This window comes from Dermatophagoides farinae, chromosome 8 (genome assembly GCF_024713945.1).
Source record: "Dermatophagoides farinae isolate YC_2012a chromosome 8, ASM2471394v1, whole genome shotgun sequence".
NCBI lineage: Eukaryota > Metazoa > Arthropoda > Arachnida > Sarcoptiformes > Pyroglyphidae > Dermatophagoides > Dermatophagoides farinae.
Window position 1 is genome coordinate 1434811 of NC_134684.1, and position 18329 is coordinate 1453139.

General features: G+C 30.7%; 2 protein-coding genes across 9 annotated transcripts in view; both read right to left on the reverse strand.

Moving 5' to 3' along the window:
* The window catches only part of LOC124495918 (uncharacterized), a 29563-nt gene extending 21510 nt beyond the window's left edge, over nt 1-8053 (reverse strand). For 2 of the 6 annotated variants that reach the window (XM_047059367.2, XM_075733601.1), the window contains exon 1: nt 5829-6618. The gene's annotated coding sequence lies outside the window, so the exon portion shown is untranslated. Of the gene's footprint in view, nt 1-4378; nt 4749-5828; nt 6619-8023 lie in introns of those variants that run through there. The other 4 variants (XM_075733600.1, XM_047059364.2, XM_075733604.1 and 1 more) reach the window with 4 other exon arrangements.
* Nucleotides 8054-9343: 1290 nt separating this feature from the next.
* Nucleotides 9344-14494, reverse strand: LOC124496009 (uncharacterized). Of its 3 annotated transcripts, none has more exons than XM_075733607.1 (10): nt 13944-14494; nt 11932-12604; nt 11446-11862; nt 11287-11382; nt 11093-11213; nt 10905-11013; nt 10621-10819; nt 10219-10546; nt 10002-10139; nt 9344-9695 (listed from the first exon to the last, which is right to left on the reverse strand). In XM_075733607.1, the coding sequence occupies exons 2-10, from the start codon at nt 12256-12258 to the stop codon at nt 9493-9495; spliced, it is 1938 nt and encodes a 645-aa protein (XP_075589722.1). In that variant the 5' UTR covers nt 12259-12604; nt 13944-14494; the 3' UTR covers nt 9344-9492. The 3 variants fall into 3 exon arrangements, with proteins under 3 accessions (XP_075589722.1, XP_075589721.1, XP_075589720.1); XM_075733606.1 differs by lacking the exon at nt 13944-14494 and adding an exon at nt 12674-13302; XM_075733605.1 differs by lacking the exon at nt 13944-14494 and adding an exon at nt 12678-13187.
* Between the last annotated feature and the right edge of the window lie 3835 nt (nt 14495-18329).

Consider the following 18329-nt stretch of genomic DNA (forward strand, 5'->3'; position numbering starts at 1 on the left):
TGATGAGGAAGATTGGCTGAGTTAAGCAACGTTCGAACAGTACTAAACACTGTACGATTCATCCGTTCGACAATACCGTTCTGTTCTGGAGCATAACCCACGGTTGTTTGATGTTCAATACCATTATCAGAACAGAATTGATCGAGACAATTGTTCACGAATTCCCGACCACAATCAGTACGTATTTGACGCACCTGACATTTATACCGAGCCTGACGACGTGTGATGAAATCAATAATGGCTTCGGCAGCATCAGATTTGGCTTTCAATGGAATACCAAAACAAAATCGGGAATGATGATCGACAATCAGCATTCCATATTTATAACCAGTGATCGATGATGTTGGACTCTCCCACAGATCAATATGTAGGAGCTCAAATAGGCCAACGTGTTTGTATACCATAGGTAATTTATGTGATGATGCAACTGATTTATTTGAGCAACAGTGATCACAATTATCATGCTTGTTGTTCACATCTGGATTTATCTTGTGAACACGATCCATGATGACTTTACCCGGATGACCAAGGCGATTATGCCAAAGGTTGAAAATACTGTGGGTAGGTTGATTAATGACGGCCCAAAGACCTGTTGAATCACGAATAGCATTGACAACCAAATCACCCTTGCGGATGGTTACAGATGGAGTAGACGAATCACCGTCAAAATTAATCGAATAGCCATCATCAAATAATTGTTGAACAGACAGCAGATTGGAATTGAATTTACCATAAGCTACGTTATTCAAACGTATCTTATGTCCACGATTTAGATTGATGACAGAATTTCCAATTTCGTTTGTTACAATCGGATTGCCACCAGCAGCTTCAAATTCCAACATTTTAGGCACCGCGTCGATAAGGACAGATTTATCATTAGTGACATGCGATGTGCAACCAGAATCGAGAATCCAAATATTACGATTTGTTGATCGTGATGAACACTTTAAAATCACTGATCTTGCTTGTCGACTCACATTGGTGGCGCTACTGTTGCTATTGTTGTTGTTATTGTTGCTGCTGTTGTTGCTGTTGCTGTTGTTGCTGTTGTTGCTGTTGTTGTGATTGTTGTTGTGTCTACTGGTCGAAGCCACTGTTGATCTTGTTCTATGACCTTCATCCCAGTATTTCTGATGACAATCATTGATATTGTGACCATTACGATTACAATATGAGCATTTTGAATTTGATGATTGATTCGATGATGATTTCTTTGGTCGTTTCTTACGAAGAACTCTGGCTGATTGTTTTGATGAATCGGTATCATTTCGCTTCGATGTCGATGCCGCTTTATTCTTCTCATCCTCCTCCATCAACGCATTGATGATATCTTTCATGGTGATTTTATCACGTGATGTTAGACGATCAGCCAATTTGTCGAAGGTGGGTCGAGGCAATAGCGATATGGTAATCACACACCGGGTAATCTCATTAAGAGAAACCCACTCAGAATCAAGATCTTCAAACCTGGCAGTTAATGTATCAATCCACTGACGAAGAGTACCACCGTTATACGTTGTTTTCAACAACGCGGTGAACTTTCGAACAGAGGTAGAGAACGTGTCTTTCTCGAACCGTATCATGTATGACCATATGGCAAAAACGGTCTTACAATGCTGTATTAGTTCGATTGTATTATGAGTAAAAGTGAGAATCATCAATCCATAGAATCGACAATATTCACCATACTCAGGATCTGCCGGTTGAATTTCACGATCGAGAAAGTGAGCTTTTCCACACGCTTTAAAAGCCGATCTCACCGTATTGATCCAAGCTTTCACGTTTTCTCCGTTATACTTGGACACCTGTCCAAAGACAAACGTTTCCGTTGTTTTCGAATCTGTTTCGGTGGACGTGCGGCTTGATGCCAATGTTGCGATGACCTGAGACAACCGGTCCAATACCATTGCTAAATCAGCATCCTTCGTTTTGTTGTTAGACATTGTTGAAGATGGAAAAACAATGATGATAGAAAAACGAGGGAAAAAATAAATCAATAAACAAGAGACGTGTTGATGTTAAATCGAAACCACGCTCTGCTACCAATTGAAGAGTTTTATTGATATATAAAAAATAACTCCAACTGAACAAATGAATTACAATCAGTTTAAATACAAAGAAAATGAAAAAATAAACAAACAAGAAAATAATAATAAAATAACCATGACACTACTTGTCATACATAGTCAGTGTCATAGTCAAGTTTATACAACAGTTCCTGTGTCTACAAACACAATTGCAAAATATGTTTTTCAATTTTTGCTTTTGTTAAATTTCATTTTTCATCCTGTGATTCTGGTTTACTGGTATATACCAAGAGATTTTCGAATGAAAAATGATGCTTGTGTCTAAGAATATAGCTATAGGGAAAAAATTCAATTCAGGAATAGGAGATTTCTACACAAAAAAAAAAGAAAATCTATCTACCCACAAGCTAGATAATCATCATCATCATCATCATCATTTATCGATCATTAAAAGTAATCATAAATGAGATACACGCTATTTTATTTACTTATATTTCACTTAGCTCCATCTTTCTCTTTCCGTCTCTCTCCCAAATACTAAATATTCTATCATCTTAAATTTCAAATATTAATGATGATGGTGATGATGATGATGATAGATAGATAGATAGATAGAATTCGATTCCCATTCGATATATAGAATATCTTGAAATGAAATAAATTTGCCAATAGCTACTACTGAGTGTGAAAGAGAGAGACTAACAATAAATTGTTGTTCTTGATTGTGCCAAGTAAACAATTTTTTTCCTCTGTTGTTGTTGTTGTTGTTATTATTATTGTTGTTGTTCCAAAACGACAAAAGCTATAAGAATTTTTCTTTTTTTTCAAAAGCGAGTATTATTGTTCTGGTGTAATTCTTTGGCTATTACGCACACACACACACACACACACACACACACACACACACACACACACACACACACACACACACGCAAACACACATCCAGGTAGTCATGTTTGATTCCTGGAACAACAAACAACCATTCATAGCATTCATTCAAAACATAACAAATAAAAAAAGGCTCAGAATTTAATGTGAATTGAAAATAAATTACCTTTCAAAAGCGGATCAAAACAAAGTGGCTTGAAAAATATCCTTTCAATTAACAATAACAACAACAACAACAACGACAGCAACAGCAACAACAACAAGAAAAAGAAGAAAATTTTGTTCGATCCATGTAAAAAGGATTCTGGTTCAATGTAATAAGAAAAAAAAATTCATCATTTCACAGTGAATTGAAGCTTATGAATAGAATAGAATGGAAAAAAAAGAATTTCCATTGCAAAGGCAAACCTACTACTGTTTACTTTTTTTTTCTTTGTGGCACAGTGTATATCTCATACATTCATACCCTCAAATATAATACAAATAACAAAGACATACACACACATACATAGATAGTGTGAAATAAAAAAGTGATGTGATGTATGTTGTGGAACAAACGAAATGAAATGAATTTCAAATATTCAAATATACATCACACACTATAGATCATGCAAATAATTTGAATGAATTGAAATTTTTTTTTGAATAAAAACGTCAAAGAGATACTATAGAAAAAGTTGTGTGAAAATGATGATGAAAAGAAAAATGCAAAATAAACATACCACACATATACATACACATGCACAACAAAAAACGCCTACATTGACAAAAATATAAAATAAGTTTTGCGAAACATACACACAAAAAAAGAATTCAATTGAAATAATTCTCATAAATCAAACATCTGAACGTGCAAATAAATAAAAATAAAAATTACACATCGATTCAATAATCAAACAACCAGAAGAAGAAAAAGATTCGATTCATAGTGATGATGATGATTGGGCAAATTCATAAATGTCGTATCCGATTTTTTTTATATGCCTAATTATCGAATATTGTATGTTGAACAAAAAAATAAAAAACAAAAAAAAACTTTTTAGCTAATAGCAAAAACTATATATCTGGTCGTCGATCGAATGGAAAATAGAAGCAATACATCATCATTAAATAATGATAAAATGTGCAAAAAAAAAACAAATTATGCAAATTAAAGTGGGAAAATGAAAAAAAAAAATTTTTTCCCTACTGATATACAAAAAACTGATTTCGAATGTTACGTGTATATTTTGGATCATGGATGATGGATTGTCATATTCACTAACCACACACACACACACACACACACACACACACACACACACACACACATATGCAGAGACATTAAAGTTTTTTTTTCATCATCTATCCGTCAGTCCGGTAATAATGATATTAATTTTTTTTTTTTTGATATTAATCTGGAACGACCACCACCACCATCAGCAACAACGGAAAAAAAACGTAGGAACACAAAATAACTTACCATTTCTTCGGTTATTATCTGTTGTTTACGTTATGTTGTTGGTCATCATCATCATTTTTATTCAGCTAAAAAAAAATAACGTAATTTCTTTTGGGAATTAATATTTGTGCGTGTGTATGTTTGGCTGGTTGGTTGGATCAAACAAAATTAGCAAAACTGACTGGTATAAATATATAGATGATTCAAATTATCGATTCTTTTTCCCGGGAATTTATTATTATTATTGGAAGATGAAAACAGAAAAGTTACTAGATTTTCATAAAAAAAAGAAGAAAAGTTTCATTTATTTTGGATATGTTTGTTATGGATTAACAAGAGAAAATATTTGGGCGAGAAATAACAACAACAACAACGACGATGACGACGCACCCAAATAAACAAACATGAATCCCAAATGAATTTAAATGATGGACAGAACTGAATAAAGAAAAAAAAAGTTTGGTTCATTGAAGAAAAAGAATTCAAAGATTGAAATGCAAACATCATTTGAAATGCATACAAAACATACACACACAACAAAACAACAAAACAACGACACAATGTTTTATCAAGATGAAAATCAAAATAAAAATAAAAAAAAAATTTCGAATCATTCACAATGTGTCAGTGTATATGAAAATAATCGATGACTATCGATATTTGACTCTTTTCGTTCTTGTTCCTCCCCTTTCGTTGCCAAAGTTTTTTTTTTGTTTGTTTGTTGGTTTGTTTGTTCGATGCTATGGACAAGGTCGATGTTTTTTCTTCATATCGATTAGATACCAACATCAAAAAAAAAAAAAAAAAAAAATTGGGTAAAACTCTTGTTAGCTCTTGTTCAATGTATGTGTATGGTATGTAATATATTTTTATATTTTGTGTAAAAAACACGAATGTTTTTATATATTACAGTATATATACATTTGATCGATCGATTGATTGAATCATGCAAGGATTGATTGATTGATGATTTATTGATGATTCAGCAGAGAAAAAAAAAATCTATAGTAGTTTAGCTTTGATCATCAATTTTTTTTTGTTACATTATTTGAACAACAACAACAACAACAAGGTTATTACCGGTGTATTACAAATACAAAATGTGTCTACTGCTGCTGCTGCTGATGATGATGATGATGTGTAGATTCTTCAAATTCCATCGATTTTTTTTTTTACTTTAATGATGATGATGATTAACTATTATTCATAATCAATATCTCCATTGATATAATATATTGATGTGTTTATATTCATCGAAACAAAAACTATACACACACACACACATACTACTTTAGAACTATTGAAATTCGTTGTCATTCAACAACAACAACAACAATAAAATGGTGTGATGATGATAATGATGGATAAAAATGGATTAAATGTGGCATTTTTTATTTTGTTTGTTTGTCAACAAGAACAAAAAAAAACAAAAACAAAAGCAGAAAAAAACAAAAACATACGGCATACTTACATAGCGAAATGATGATTGTTTTATTTTCCAAAATGAAGACAATTCATATATACTATACTATGTCGTCAATAAGATAATCTTACAAAATTATAGTAAAATGAAGAAATGTTTTTGGATCGATCAAATACGATGATAATGATGATGATGATGAGATCAATAAAATGGGCCAAAAAAAAAATGTAATTATTATTACAAAAAGAGGGAAATTGATTTGTTTTTGTTTTTGTTTTTGCATTCCAATTTGATTTATCCACCAACAGCAACAACAACAACAAACAGTAAAAACGAAAACAAAATGAATATAGTTTAGTGATTCGAAAAAGGAAATCACACACTCATACATACACACACACATGGGCAATATCCAAAAAAAAACAAAAAAAAAAACAAAAACACAGACCAGGATTCACTGAATTGATTTGATTTGATTTGTAAGTCTGAATTTGAGTCTTGTAAAAAATTGGCTTCAAAATCCATCATACACACACACACACAATAACAGAACACTTTGGAAAATTCATAAAGGACACAATGGATGAATAGATATAGTTTGAAGGCGAAAGTTTTCTATTCAAAATGTATTCACATACACTCCCAATATCAAGAAATGATGATTTTTGTTGATTGAACTTGTGTTGTCTGTCTATCTGTGTGTTTGTGTGTGGACAAAGAAAAAACAAGTTTTTTTTCTTGTTCTGTAAATGAATTCACGCGATGGATAACACGAATGGTGGAAAACGAATAACGAAGAAAAATAATGACTAAAATCAAACACATCCAAACGAAACAAGATGTAAAAACCAACTGAAATGGATATGATGCACACACACAGTCAAACAGTCACAGACACAGAGAGAGAGAGAGGATATCTGATTTTTTTTCTGTGTATGCGTATAAATGATGAATTTTGAATATAAAAAAAAAGAGTGGATGGATGGTACTAATCGTAATCGTCGTAGTTGTCGTCGTCGTCGTCGTCGTCGTCGTCGTCGTCATAAAAGTGGTGGCGGTCCATCTGAATGTAAGACTGGATTGCACTGTCGCTTCCATTTTTTTTTCGCGCGAATTTTTTTTTTTAAATTTTATATATAAATACAAAGAAAAAAAAATCAACAACAAGAAACATGGCAGCAAATCGAATCGAATGGCTATTATAATCACCATCAGTGGATTTATAGCAAGTTTATTATCATCATTATTATCAATATTCATCTCGATATAATCCATTAATGGCTACTGATTATTTTGTGATGAAATATATCAATCATTTTTAACCTTTTACATTTTATTGTTGTTTGTTTTATATGTTGGACAATAATAATAATAAAAAAAAATGAAATGAATTGGCTCCATTTATATATATATATAATGGTAAGAAAAGTCAGGTTAATTTTATTTCAAATTATTTTATTATTGATTCTAATTTGGTGTGTGTGTGGAGATAATTTCTTTTCTTTTCTTTTTTTTTATGATCATCATCATATTGCTGATGATTATGATTTTTTTTTTGTTTTGTTTTGTTTTATTATTATTCTTATGTGGCACCTTGTTTTTTTTTCTTCTTTTGGGCGTTGGCTTGCCATATTGGTTCATCATTATCATCGTGATGATGATCATCATCATCATCTATTTTGCTAATCAGCAGCAAAAAAAAAACAAAAAAAAAATCCATACATGCATGGATTCCATTTTGCTCATTCAAATGGAACTAATAGATTTCGTAGTGCACCAGAAATTAGTAAAAAAAAAAAAAAAAAAAAAACAAACAAACAAAACCAATGGCCATAGTGTGTTCTCATCATTGTTTTAGATTTGCACCACAAAAAAAAATTTGATGACAATAATCATCATCATCATTATGATTATGAGGATTATGAGGATAATTAATCGCTGGTAGTGTTTATCATCATCATCATCATCAAATTTGGTAAATAAATGAATGAATGGATGAATGAATCGTTATAAACATTTTTCTGGTTAATAAAAAAAACGCAGTTTGTATCACTGAAGATAAATTGAATCACAATGGGTTAATCCGGTTTCAAGGTTTACAATATATTTAGAGATGTCAAAAAGTTTTTTTTCATTATCATCACATTTATCGGTCAAATGATTTCGTTTTTTTCTGGTTGGTCAGATCTATAGATAAAATCAAAAAGTTTTAATTTAATTTTTTAGTTTTTTTTTTTTTTTGCTTTCAAAAACTCATCAAATCAAATTCAAATCTAATTGAGTTGAAATAGACATTATAGTCATCATCATCATCATCATTTGTTTTAATTTTATCATCAATTTTGGGCCATTTACACACACACCCACACAAGTGAAACATTTTTTTTCAATTTAAAATGACAAATGTAATCATTACATTATTAAATAACCGATGTGAACAAAAGATAAATGATGATGATGATGACATTTTTTCGGTTCGATTCAAGAATTTTTTTCCACCGTCGTCAAGAATTGTTGTTGTTGTTGTTGTTTTTCTGTAAATTTTAAAACTAAATTTTCTAAATTCGGAATTACGAAAGAAAATTACATTATGATTTGTGTATGTGTCCGGAGATTGATTTTTATATATTATATTATCATGTGATTGAATTCTGAATGATTCTATAACATTCTATTTCATTCATTCGGTTTTGTTTGTTTTGGTACTAATTTTTTGTTTGTTTGTTTGTTTTCATCTACGATATATTCAATATATGATGTGTGTGTGTGTGGGTGGGTGTTTATTGTCAACAAAATTCGTAAATTAAAATTATCATTAAAATTTTCAGATATAACAGAAATAATATATAAATAAATCAATCATCATCATCATTACATTCAAAATGTCATTTGAGAGATTGTTCGTGTGTGTGTATGAAATTCATTTTTTTTCATTTTCCAAAGATTTACATCATGAATCGACAACAAAAAAAAATAATCAGGGTTTTCAAGCGTATATGCAACAACAACAAAAAAATGTGGGTGTGGGTGTGTGTTTTTTTTGTAGCCAAAATAAGTGACCAAAAAAAAAAACAAAACAAAAAAATAGGGATCATCATTAACGAATGGGATAAGAAAAAAAAGGTTCAAAAAATATATAGTTCCTTTTAAATGTCATCAATATATATATAATATAAATATATAATTTATAATGTATATTTAGAGAGAGAGAAAGATTGTATATTGGATAAATATATCGAATATATTCGTGTATGTGTGTGTGGTTCTTATTTATAATGATCATGATGATGATGATGATGATGATTTGATTTGAATTACAAAGAGGGCGCGAATCAAATAACAATAATTTTCATTTTCATTTCATTTTTTTTGTTTTGTTTTGTTTTGTTTGAAAACAGAGCTTGGTATATAATAATCATGTAATGATTATGAATGATGATAATGATGGGAACAAAATGATACCATGATGATGATGATGATTGAACAAGTAGGAAATGATGATGATTTCTTCTTCTTCTTCTGAAAAAATTAAGCTTTCTCTTTTTTTTTCTTCTCTTGATTGGTTTGTTTTTTTTTTTTTTTTTGGTTTTTCCAATAACAGAATCGAAGAATGAATCGAATTAAATTATTATTGAATTGAATCGATAATTAAACATTTTTCTTGTGGGCGATTGATGTGTAATAATAATAATAATAATGTATAATAATAATATCACATACGATAAGGACCTTTCATTTTAAGATATTGTATAACTAATGAAGGACCACCATTAACAATATCGGTAGGAAATTGTGATAATGGACAATTCTCAATGCTCATTATCTGTAAATTGGCACAAAGAGCGAGTTCAAACGGAAGATAATGTAGATTTGGATTATCATTTATATACAATGATTCAAGATTTTCCAATGTACCTATTATCGTTGTTATTATAGATCGATAAAAAAAAATTCAAAAAAAGAAAAAAAAGGTTAGACAAAGGCCAGACAAATACAAGAGAGACAGTGAATTGGAGAGAGGATAATTCGAATCGAATCGACGATTCAATTGTTTGAAAAAAAAACTTTAAAAATCGGTCGTCAGACAGACAGGGGAAAAAAGATTGATAGCTTGAATTGAAAAAAAATGAGAATCATTTTTTTGCATGGCCATTATTATTATTACAATTCATTTGGAAGAAGAAAAAAAAAGACACATGCAGTGATTTTGTTACTACTAACCGATTTCTTCAGGAAGTGTAGATAGATTATTTTCTCCAACACTTAAATAAGTTAGCCTGGTTAGATGACCAATTGCTCGTGGTATGGATGTCAATTGATTGTTCTGCAATACAAGTCGTTGTAATTCGCTTAGATAACCTACATTTTTTTTCATAAAGAATATAATATCATCATCATCATTAATTTTATGATGAAAAAAAATGACCATGATTCTTACCAATTTCATTTGGCAATGATTCTAAACGATTTTCTTCAAGTTCCAATATACGAAGTTTTCGTAATCGACCAATAGTTGATGGTAAACGTTTAAGGTTATTATTTGAAATGATCAACACTTCTAAATTTTCCAAATGTTCAATATCTTCCGGTATTTTTGGCAGCTGATTTGTTCCAAGATTAAGCTCGACCATATTGACCCAGGTACCGATATCTAATGGTAATGATGTCAATTGATTGTCAACCATATTTAATTTGGTTAGATTGGCAGCCCTTGAAAATATACCGAATGGTATTTTGGTTATTTTATTATGTTCCATATTGATTGACTATGTTGTAGGAAATAGAATGACAAAAAAATTTATCAATTAAAATCACATAAAAAAAATTTCATAAAACTAACATGTACGGTACAAAATTGTAATGGACCACCAATCGGATACGAAGTAAAATTATTTCTTGATAAAGTCAATGTTGACAGATTAGAAAGACTAGATAAGAGACCATCGGGCAATTGTGATAATGAATTATTCTCAACATTAAATTCAGTTAGCTTGATGCAATTGCTTAACGACCTTGGCACTGATATAAGGCGATTGTATCTAATAGAAAATGATGTCATAACATGGTTGATTTTTAATTTATATGATTCAACAATAAATACGATAATAATAGTATATACATTACCTTAAACCAAGTCTTGTCAGATTGATTAGATTGCCAATACTAGTAGGTATATCAACAAGCTCATTATGGTGAACATCTAATGTAGTCAGTTGTACACAATTACCAATCTCTGGTTAACAAAAAAAAAATTCGAATGAATTAGATTTATTCGAAATTCTGTATTGAATTCTTCATTCTTCAACACACACCTGATGGTAAATGTTCAATATGATTATTGGATACATCCAATGTAAGTAATTGTGTAAGCTTTCCAATGCCACCAGGTAATTCTTTGATCTTATTCTCACGTAGACTTAACATTGTCAGGTTCTGTATGCGAAAATTAAAAAAAAAATTGAATTCAGTTGTTGAAAATTTTAAAAAATAAACAAATTATTATTACCGTCAAATTGGACAACTCTTCGCTAACGGCACGTATTCGATTGAAACGAAGCAACAATGTCGTCAATGATGTTAAACGATAAACAACATCAGGAATCTTGAAGTCGAATAAAAAAAAATTTGATCATTAGAATTGGTTTATCAAATCTAATTCCATTACCTCATTCAACTTATTATGTCTTAGATCTAATACTTTTAAATGTTTCAGATTCGAAAGACTATCCGGTAGACTGGTAAGCGAATTTTCGTTGACCGCTAATTTTTCCAGATTGACAAGACAACCAATTTCATTGGGCAATGTGACTAATTTGTTCTGATACAGGTAACATTCAACCAATTGAGTTAAATCCCGTATCGATACAGGTAATGATGAAAGATTCGATTTGGTTAGATCGAAACTTTTACAACCTTCTTCTTTACATTTTTGTATCTTTTTATCCACATCAATAACGCTTTGTATTGATGGTTTTTTACGTGTTGTTGCTGGTTTCGGTTTTGTTTGGCCAGGTGAATGAATCATCACCTGTTTTGGTTTCGAACCAAAATCACTTGATGAGCTAATGCTCGATTTTTTGTCCTGTCAGAATGAATATTTTTTAATTTTAATGAAAACTAATAATGAAAAAAAGAAATTCTTATGACATACTTTGAATGGAAAATCTCGGCTAGTTGATGGCTGATCAAACGGGCTTGGTGGTGGTATCGGCTCATCACTAATGAATGAACTAGTCGTTGTTGCCATCGATGATGTACCAGCCAAACCTGGCAGTGAACTAGATTGACCTTCAGATTCAGGCGAACTAGGACTGAGAGCGGCAGCGGAAGCAATCGTTGAAATGGTTGTGGCTGTTGTTGTACATGGAACGGTGATTGATTCAGTGGCTGTTGTTGGATCAATTAACGAAGAGGCGGCGGCGGCGGTTTGTACATTTTCCAATTTATCTTTACTTGATTTACTATGCTTTCTCATCATTTCATTTATGCAAACGTTTTTTTTTCGTATACGTAGTGCTGCTGTTTGTGTGTTTTGCTTTGGTCAATAGAAAAAAAAATCAAAAAAAAAAAAATAATAAATTCGCTGATTCGTTGAGCGCTGATTATAGAGATAGAGATGATTATTTTAAGATGAATGAATGAATGAGAATTTCGTAGATGTCTGAAGAGTTTTTCAATACATCGAAACAAATAATACTTGTTTTTTTTTCTTTCAGAAAAAGATCTCATTGATTTTTGAGCAAAAAAGAATTTGTAATAATTGTTATTGTTGTTGCTGTTGTTGTTTGGATATCATTTGTCCAATATTATCAATCAATGGATTCCTGTAAAATTGGAATGAAAAAAATAAATAAATAAAAAACATATAATGATAAGAAATTCGAAGCATATACCAACAAGCTTATTACAGTTGCAGAAAATTAAATTGATCAATCAATCAATCAATCAATATATTCGAACACGAAAAGAAAAATTGAGTATTTTTTTTTCTCTTTTTTTTTATCAATCAAATAAATCAGTGTAATCAATCAATCATTCATATGAAGTTTAGAAGAAAAAAAAATCGAACGTGTGGTTGTTGTTGTTGTTGTTGCATGTAATACAAGAAATTTGATTTCTCTATTATTAATTATTATTATTATTATATCAATCGAGAGAGAGAGATTAATGATAATTGCGGTGGTTATATGATGATGATGATAATGATATGCAAAACAAAAAAAAACACACACACACACTGACACAGAGATTCTCTTTTTTTTTGAAAATAAATCAAATCTATATCACATGGTCAATGAATTAATTATTTAAAAAAAATGGACAAAACAAATTCAAAATGACCCCGCACAAAAGAATGAAAAAAAAACCGGCAAACATGCATGATGTGGTGGTGGTGTTGATGGTCATGTGAATCATTTTAATTTCAAGGGCCAAATCAAATCTAAATCATTTAGCCTGTTGTTGTTTTTTTTATTATTATTATTGGTTAAAGATACAGACAGCTTGAGCGTCGTGGTGGTGCTTGGTGGCTGGAGTGTTGAAGATTATATGACCACGATTTTATTGCAATTGATGCTGATGATAATAATTAACCAAAAAAAAAAAAAAAAAAAATGGAATTGGATAGATGCATGCATGTCTGTGCTATATGTACTCTCACTGCTCAATACAACTATAACGATAATGGTGAACAATAGATGGCGACGATTGTAAATTGTATTCAAAAATTAAAAAAAAAATCATCATCATCATCATCATCATTGCACTTAGGAATTCCAATAACAATTACATAGGAATCTTATTTATTGATGATTCGATCGATGACTGATTGATTGATTCATTCATTCATTCAATCAAAAAAACAAGCAAGTGAAAATGTAAAAAAAAATTTTCTAAAATATTCCTTCCGTTAACATTATTTGATGATTTATGCAAACTATCGCATTGCATTTCGATAGTTGCATCTTATAGTCACAATTTTAGGGTGATTGCAACAAAACATCCACATGAAGAATTATTTTGCAATGAGTCATCATCATTCGATTGCATCTCAATTTTATAGGATAAAATCGAATGATGAAACAAAACAATAACCAAATGGTTATTTTGCATAATTGCAAATATTAAAAAAAAAATTTAAAAAAAAAACCAAAAAAAACTTACCAAAATTTCATTCAAATTCTGGTGACAATTTTTTCTTATTGTTGTTGTTGTTGTTGTTGGTTTTTTATCATCATTGTTGATCATATATCAATGATTATTGCACAAAGAAAAAAAAATATTCAATAATTAACCTGCTTGAATGTCTGAAGAAAAAAAATTGACAATTTTGAGAATTTTTTTTTTTGTTTTGTTTTTGGTTACATCATTGATATCATAGTATCATAGTATATCAGTAGAGAGAGAGAAAAAAAATTCATTTTAAAAAACATGATAATGCAACAAAAAAACAGAATCAAATGAGAATGAGAATCAAAAAGAATTTTCTGGATTCACTTAGGCACACACACACACACACACCACACGACAACGACTATTATTATTATGATGATGATGTTGATGATGACAGCAGCAGCAGCAGCAGCATGCTGGATTCTTTCATCTTTCATCATCATTGAATTCTGGACAACAGCACCATCACCACCACCACCACCATCAAACACATCATCATCGTCAGAATAGGAAACCGACGACAGAAGCGCGCGCAGCAGGTTTCACTATTTTAATTTATTTTTTATTATTATTATTATCATTGATGATGGATCAGAAAATAAAAAACAAAACAAAAAAAAAATTTTTTTTTGTTGATAATGATGATGATCAATTATTGTTTCAAATGAAAAATGAGAATTTTCTTAATTAAAAAAACTAGCCATTTCCGGTATATGCACAAAAAAACCGGATATTAACAACGAAAGCGAAAATATAAAATTCGTATTGATAAATTTTCAGTTTCTAGTTGGTTATTATTAACCGTGTGTGTGTGTGTGTGTGTGTGTTTATTATGGAATTTTGGGCATCGTATATGGTTCCATACACACACACAATATTTCAAGCTCCAGATGTTATCTCATCGTCTGTGTGTGTGTGTCTGTGTATGTAGCGGTATTGGATGAAGGCAACCAAAATTAAAATTGGAACACTTGAACGAAAATAAATTCCTAGATGACATAGACCTAATTTTTGCCGAATAGAAAGAAATACAACAAAAAAATGAACCAGTCTTTTGGTTTGGTCTAAACTTGTTGTTATCGTTATTATGAGGTTACCATTGCGCATCAACAACAGAAGAAAAAAAGAAGGTGTGTGTGATTTGTGTGCAATGCAAAACACCCATCCACCCACTATTTTTGAACTTTTAGGATCTTTATTTTTTTTTTTTTTTGTTTTTGGATGATTCACATGATTTCATGGGAATCTGTGTGTAAATTTTTTTTTTTTTTTGGGTGATGGTGGTATCAAACAACATAAATCCTTGAATGTGTGTGTGTGTGGGTGTTTGACTTTTGAAAAAAAGGGAAAAAAAATTTAAAATTTGAAAAACAATTCCAAAATCAAACCAACTAGCAGCAGCAGCATCATATCCAGGTCTCTCATTTTTTATTTTTTGATCATCAACTATAGAAATGGCCATGGAATCAACGAAAATAAAAAAAAAAATTTTTTTTTTTTGGCCACCAGAACGGCGCAGATTTCTACTGTTGTTTTTGTTTCTGGTGTTTGTTTTGTTTTGTTTTCAAATGCTTTTTTTAAACGTTGAAAAACACACACACACACAGAAAGAGAGAAAAATGAGAATCGAATTCTAAATCCCAGATATTCTGTGTGTGTGTGTGTGACGTATTTAGAATCATCATCATCATCATTCGTGGGCGCCATGATGATGATGATGATGATTAAATGACAACAACAACAACAACAAAATGAGAATAACAACTATAGAATAAACGTAAATAGAGTGTGTATATATTCACAAGCCGAAAATAAACGAGAACTAGAGTGAGTGGGTGAATGTAAGAGAAAAAGAGAGAGAGCCAGTGAGCACAAGAATATTCTCTGATTCTGAATATGGGTCATCCAGGATCTAAAAAAAAAAATTCTCCATGCATCCAATGTGGAAATAGCTGCTTTATTCTTCTTCTTCTTCTATCCACACTATGATGATGACTTGGTGAACTCGATTTTTTTCCCTCCATTCCTTGTTTTGTCGGTCGGTCGTTCGGTGTTGAATGAATGATATTGATGGCGTCCGTGTCTTTTTTTTCCTTTCTCTTTCTTTCTCTGTCAAATGTGTCGGAATACCCGGAATTCATTCATTCATTGGTTGGTTGGTTGGTTTGGTTTGGTTTGGTGACCATGACTGACTGACTGACTTAACTTGACTTGAATCGAATCAAATAAAGTGAATGGATGGCTGATTCGATCCAGGATTCATAATTCGTTTGTTTTTTTTTTATATATTGACGATGATGATGATGATGATGATGTTGATGTTCCAAAAATTAGAATAGAAAAAAAACGAAAAAAAACTGGGTGATTGTAATGCGTATCCAAAAAGGAAAAAAAATATCACCATCATCATCATTATATTTTTAGCATTTAGAATGACGACAATGATGATGATTATTGGACCGGGTTTTTTTTGTCAAAAACAAAAAAAAATAAAAAATAAACAACAGCTATTAACCTAAGAATTCGATTCTAAAGGATCTATTACAAAGGTTGATATAATTGAAAAATTTTTCATTTTTTTTATCAAAAAGAAAAAAAAAATTTTCGATTATAAATTGTAGTCGATGGTGGTGGTGGTGGTGGTGGTGATGGTCATGAATGAATCAAAAATTATGTCTCTCATCATCATCATCATGGTTGTTATTTGAAATCCCGGGAATTTTTTCTTTTTTTATTTCTTCGTTCGGTGTCCCACACTTTTTTTTGATCTGGCTACATCGTATTGTCGTTCAAGGCCATATAAACCAAAGAAAAAAAAGAGAAAGAGAAAACACATGATGGAACTAATCGAAAACAACAACAAGAATACCAATAGTAACAAAAAAAAAAAAAAAGAAAGTGGTAAACTAAATGAATGTTTGGCGGACAAATATCAACATTGAATGTTAGCCACAGGCTATTTGTTCACCAACCACATATCATTATTAGTAGTTTAATCGATCAACAAAATAGTCCAGGAAATGTTTTTTTTTTTTTTAAATTTCTCATTCTCGTTTTATTTCGCAAATAAATTGTGATGACGATGATGATAATGATGATAATCAATGGAATGATGAATTGAACAACAACAGCAACAACAAAATTAACATTAACCAACACTAGAATAAGAATTTTTTTTTATCTTAGTGATTATTGGAAGGTGTGTGGGAGTGTGTGGAATTTAAATTTAAAATATTTACATTGCTTGTTCTGGAAAATGTTTGAGATTGCATTGCAGATATATATGATGAAAGTTTTTTTGTGTGTGTGTTAAATGTCCAGAATTGGATTGAAATTGATTTATAAAATCTCAATAAAATTGACATATAATGTGAAATAAAACACGGTGCCAGAAACGGTTATTACTAACGCACATACACATGCATAATTTAAAATTCATTCTTTTTTTTGCATTCAATTCATATTTTTCAATCAAAACAAAATGGAAAACGAAAACGAAATGAGAAAAAAAACGAAAACAAAAAACATGGCAGCAGATATCAATCAACAATGGGATTTTTTTTTTTTTTTTGGTTTTACCACAGAAAAAAAATCTGTAAATTTATATATGAGGTGGGAGTTTTCATTCAATTCATAATGTTTGTTTTGACGTAAACCACACACACACACACACACACACACACACACACACACACACACACACACACACACACACACACACACACATTCACACAACAGGTAATCAATCAATCAATCAGCAAACAGATAAACAAATCGATTAATGATAAAAGAAAAGGCAAAGAATTTAATTCAAGAAGAGAAAAAAAAACTCAAATCAAACACAAGACCGGACAGAAGAAGGAGAAAAAAAAATTAAAAAAAGAGGAATACTAATGAATAAAACAAAAAAAAAGTGAGTGGATAGGCAAAAAAAAAGATAAAACAATCTAGGACCATTTTTTTCAAATCAAGAATCAAATCTCTTGGCTTCCATTTTGGTGTTTTTGTTTTTTCAAAATGAATTTTTTTTTCTGAAATCGAATGTGGGGTGTGTCGTGGATAGTGTGTGGTGGGTGTGTTCATGATGATTTTAGTAGTGGGTGGTAGTGGTGAAAAAGAAAAGAATTTATAAAAATAAACGAGAGAAAAAAAACACATGAAAAATTTGAATTTAAATACCTACTAGGTGTGTGTGTTTCGTCAATGAAAATGGTCAAAATGATTGTGAAAAAAAAAAATCTTCAATTCAAATTTTGTGTGTGTGTGTGTGTGTGTTTTGCAAATGTAAATTTCGAGTATTTTCCAAGCCAGTCTATTATATATAGTTGGTTATAAACATTTTTTACCAAGAAGAAGAAAAAAAAACCACAAAGAAAA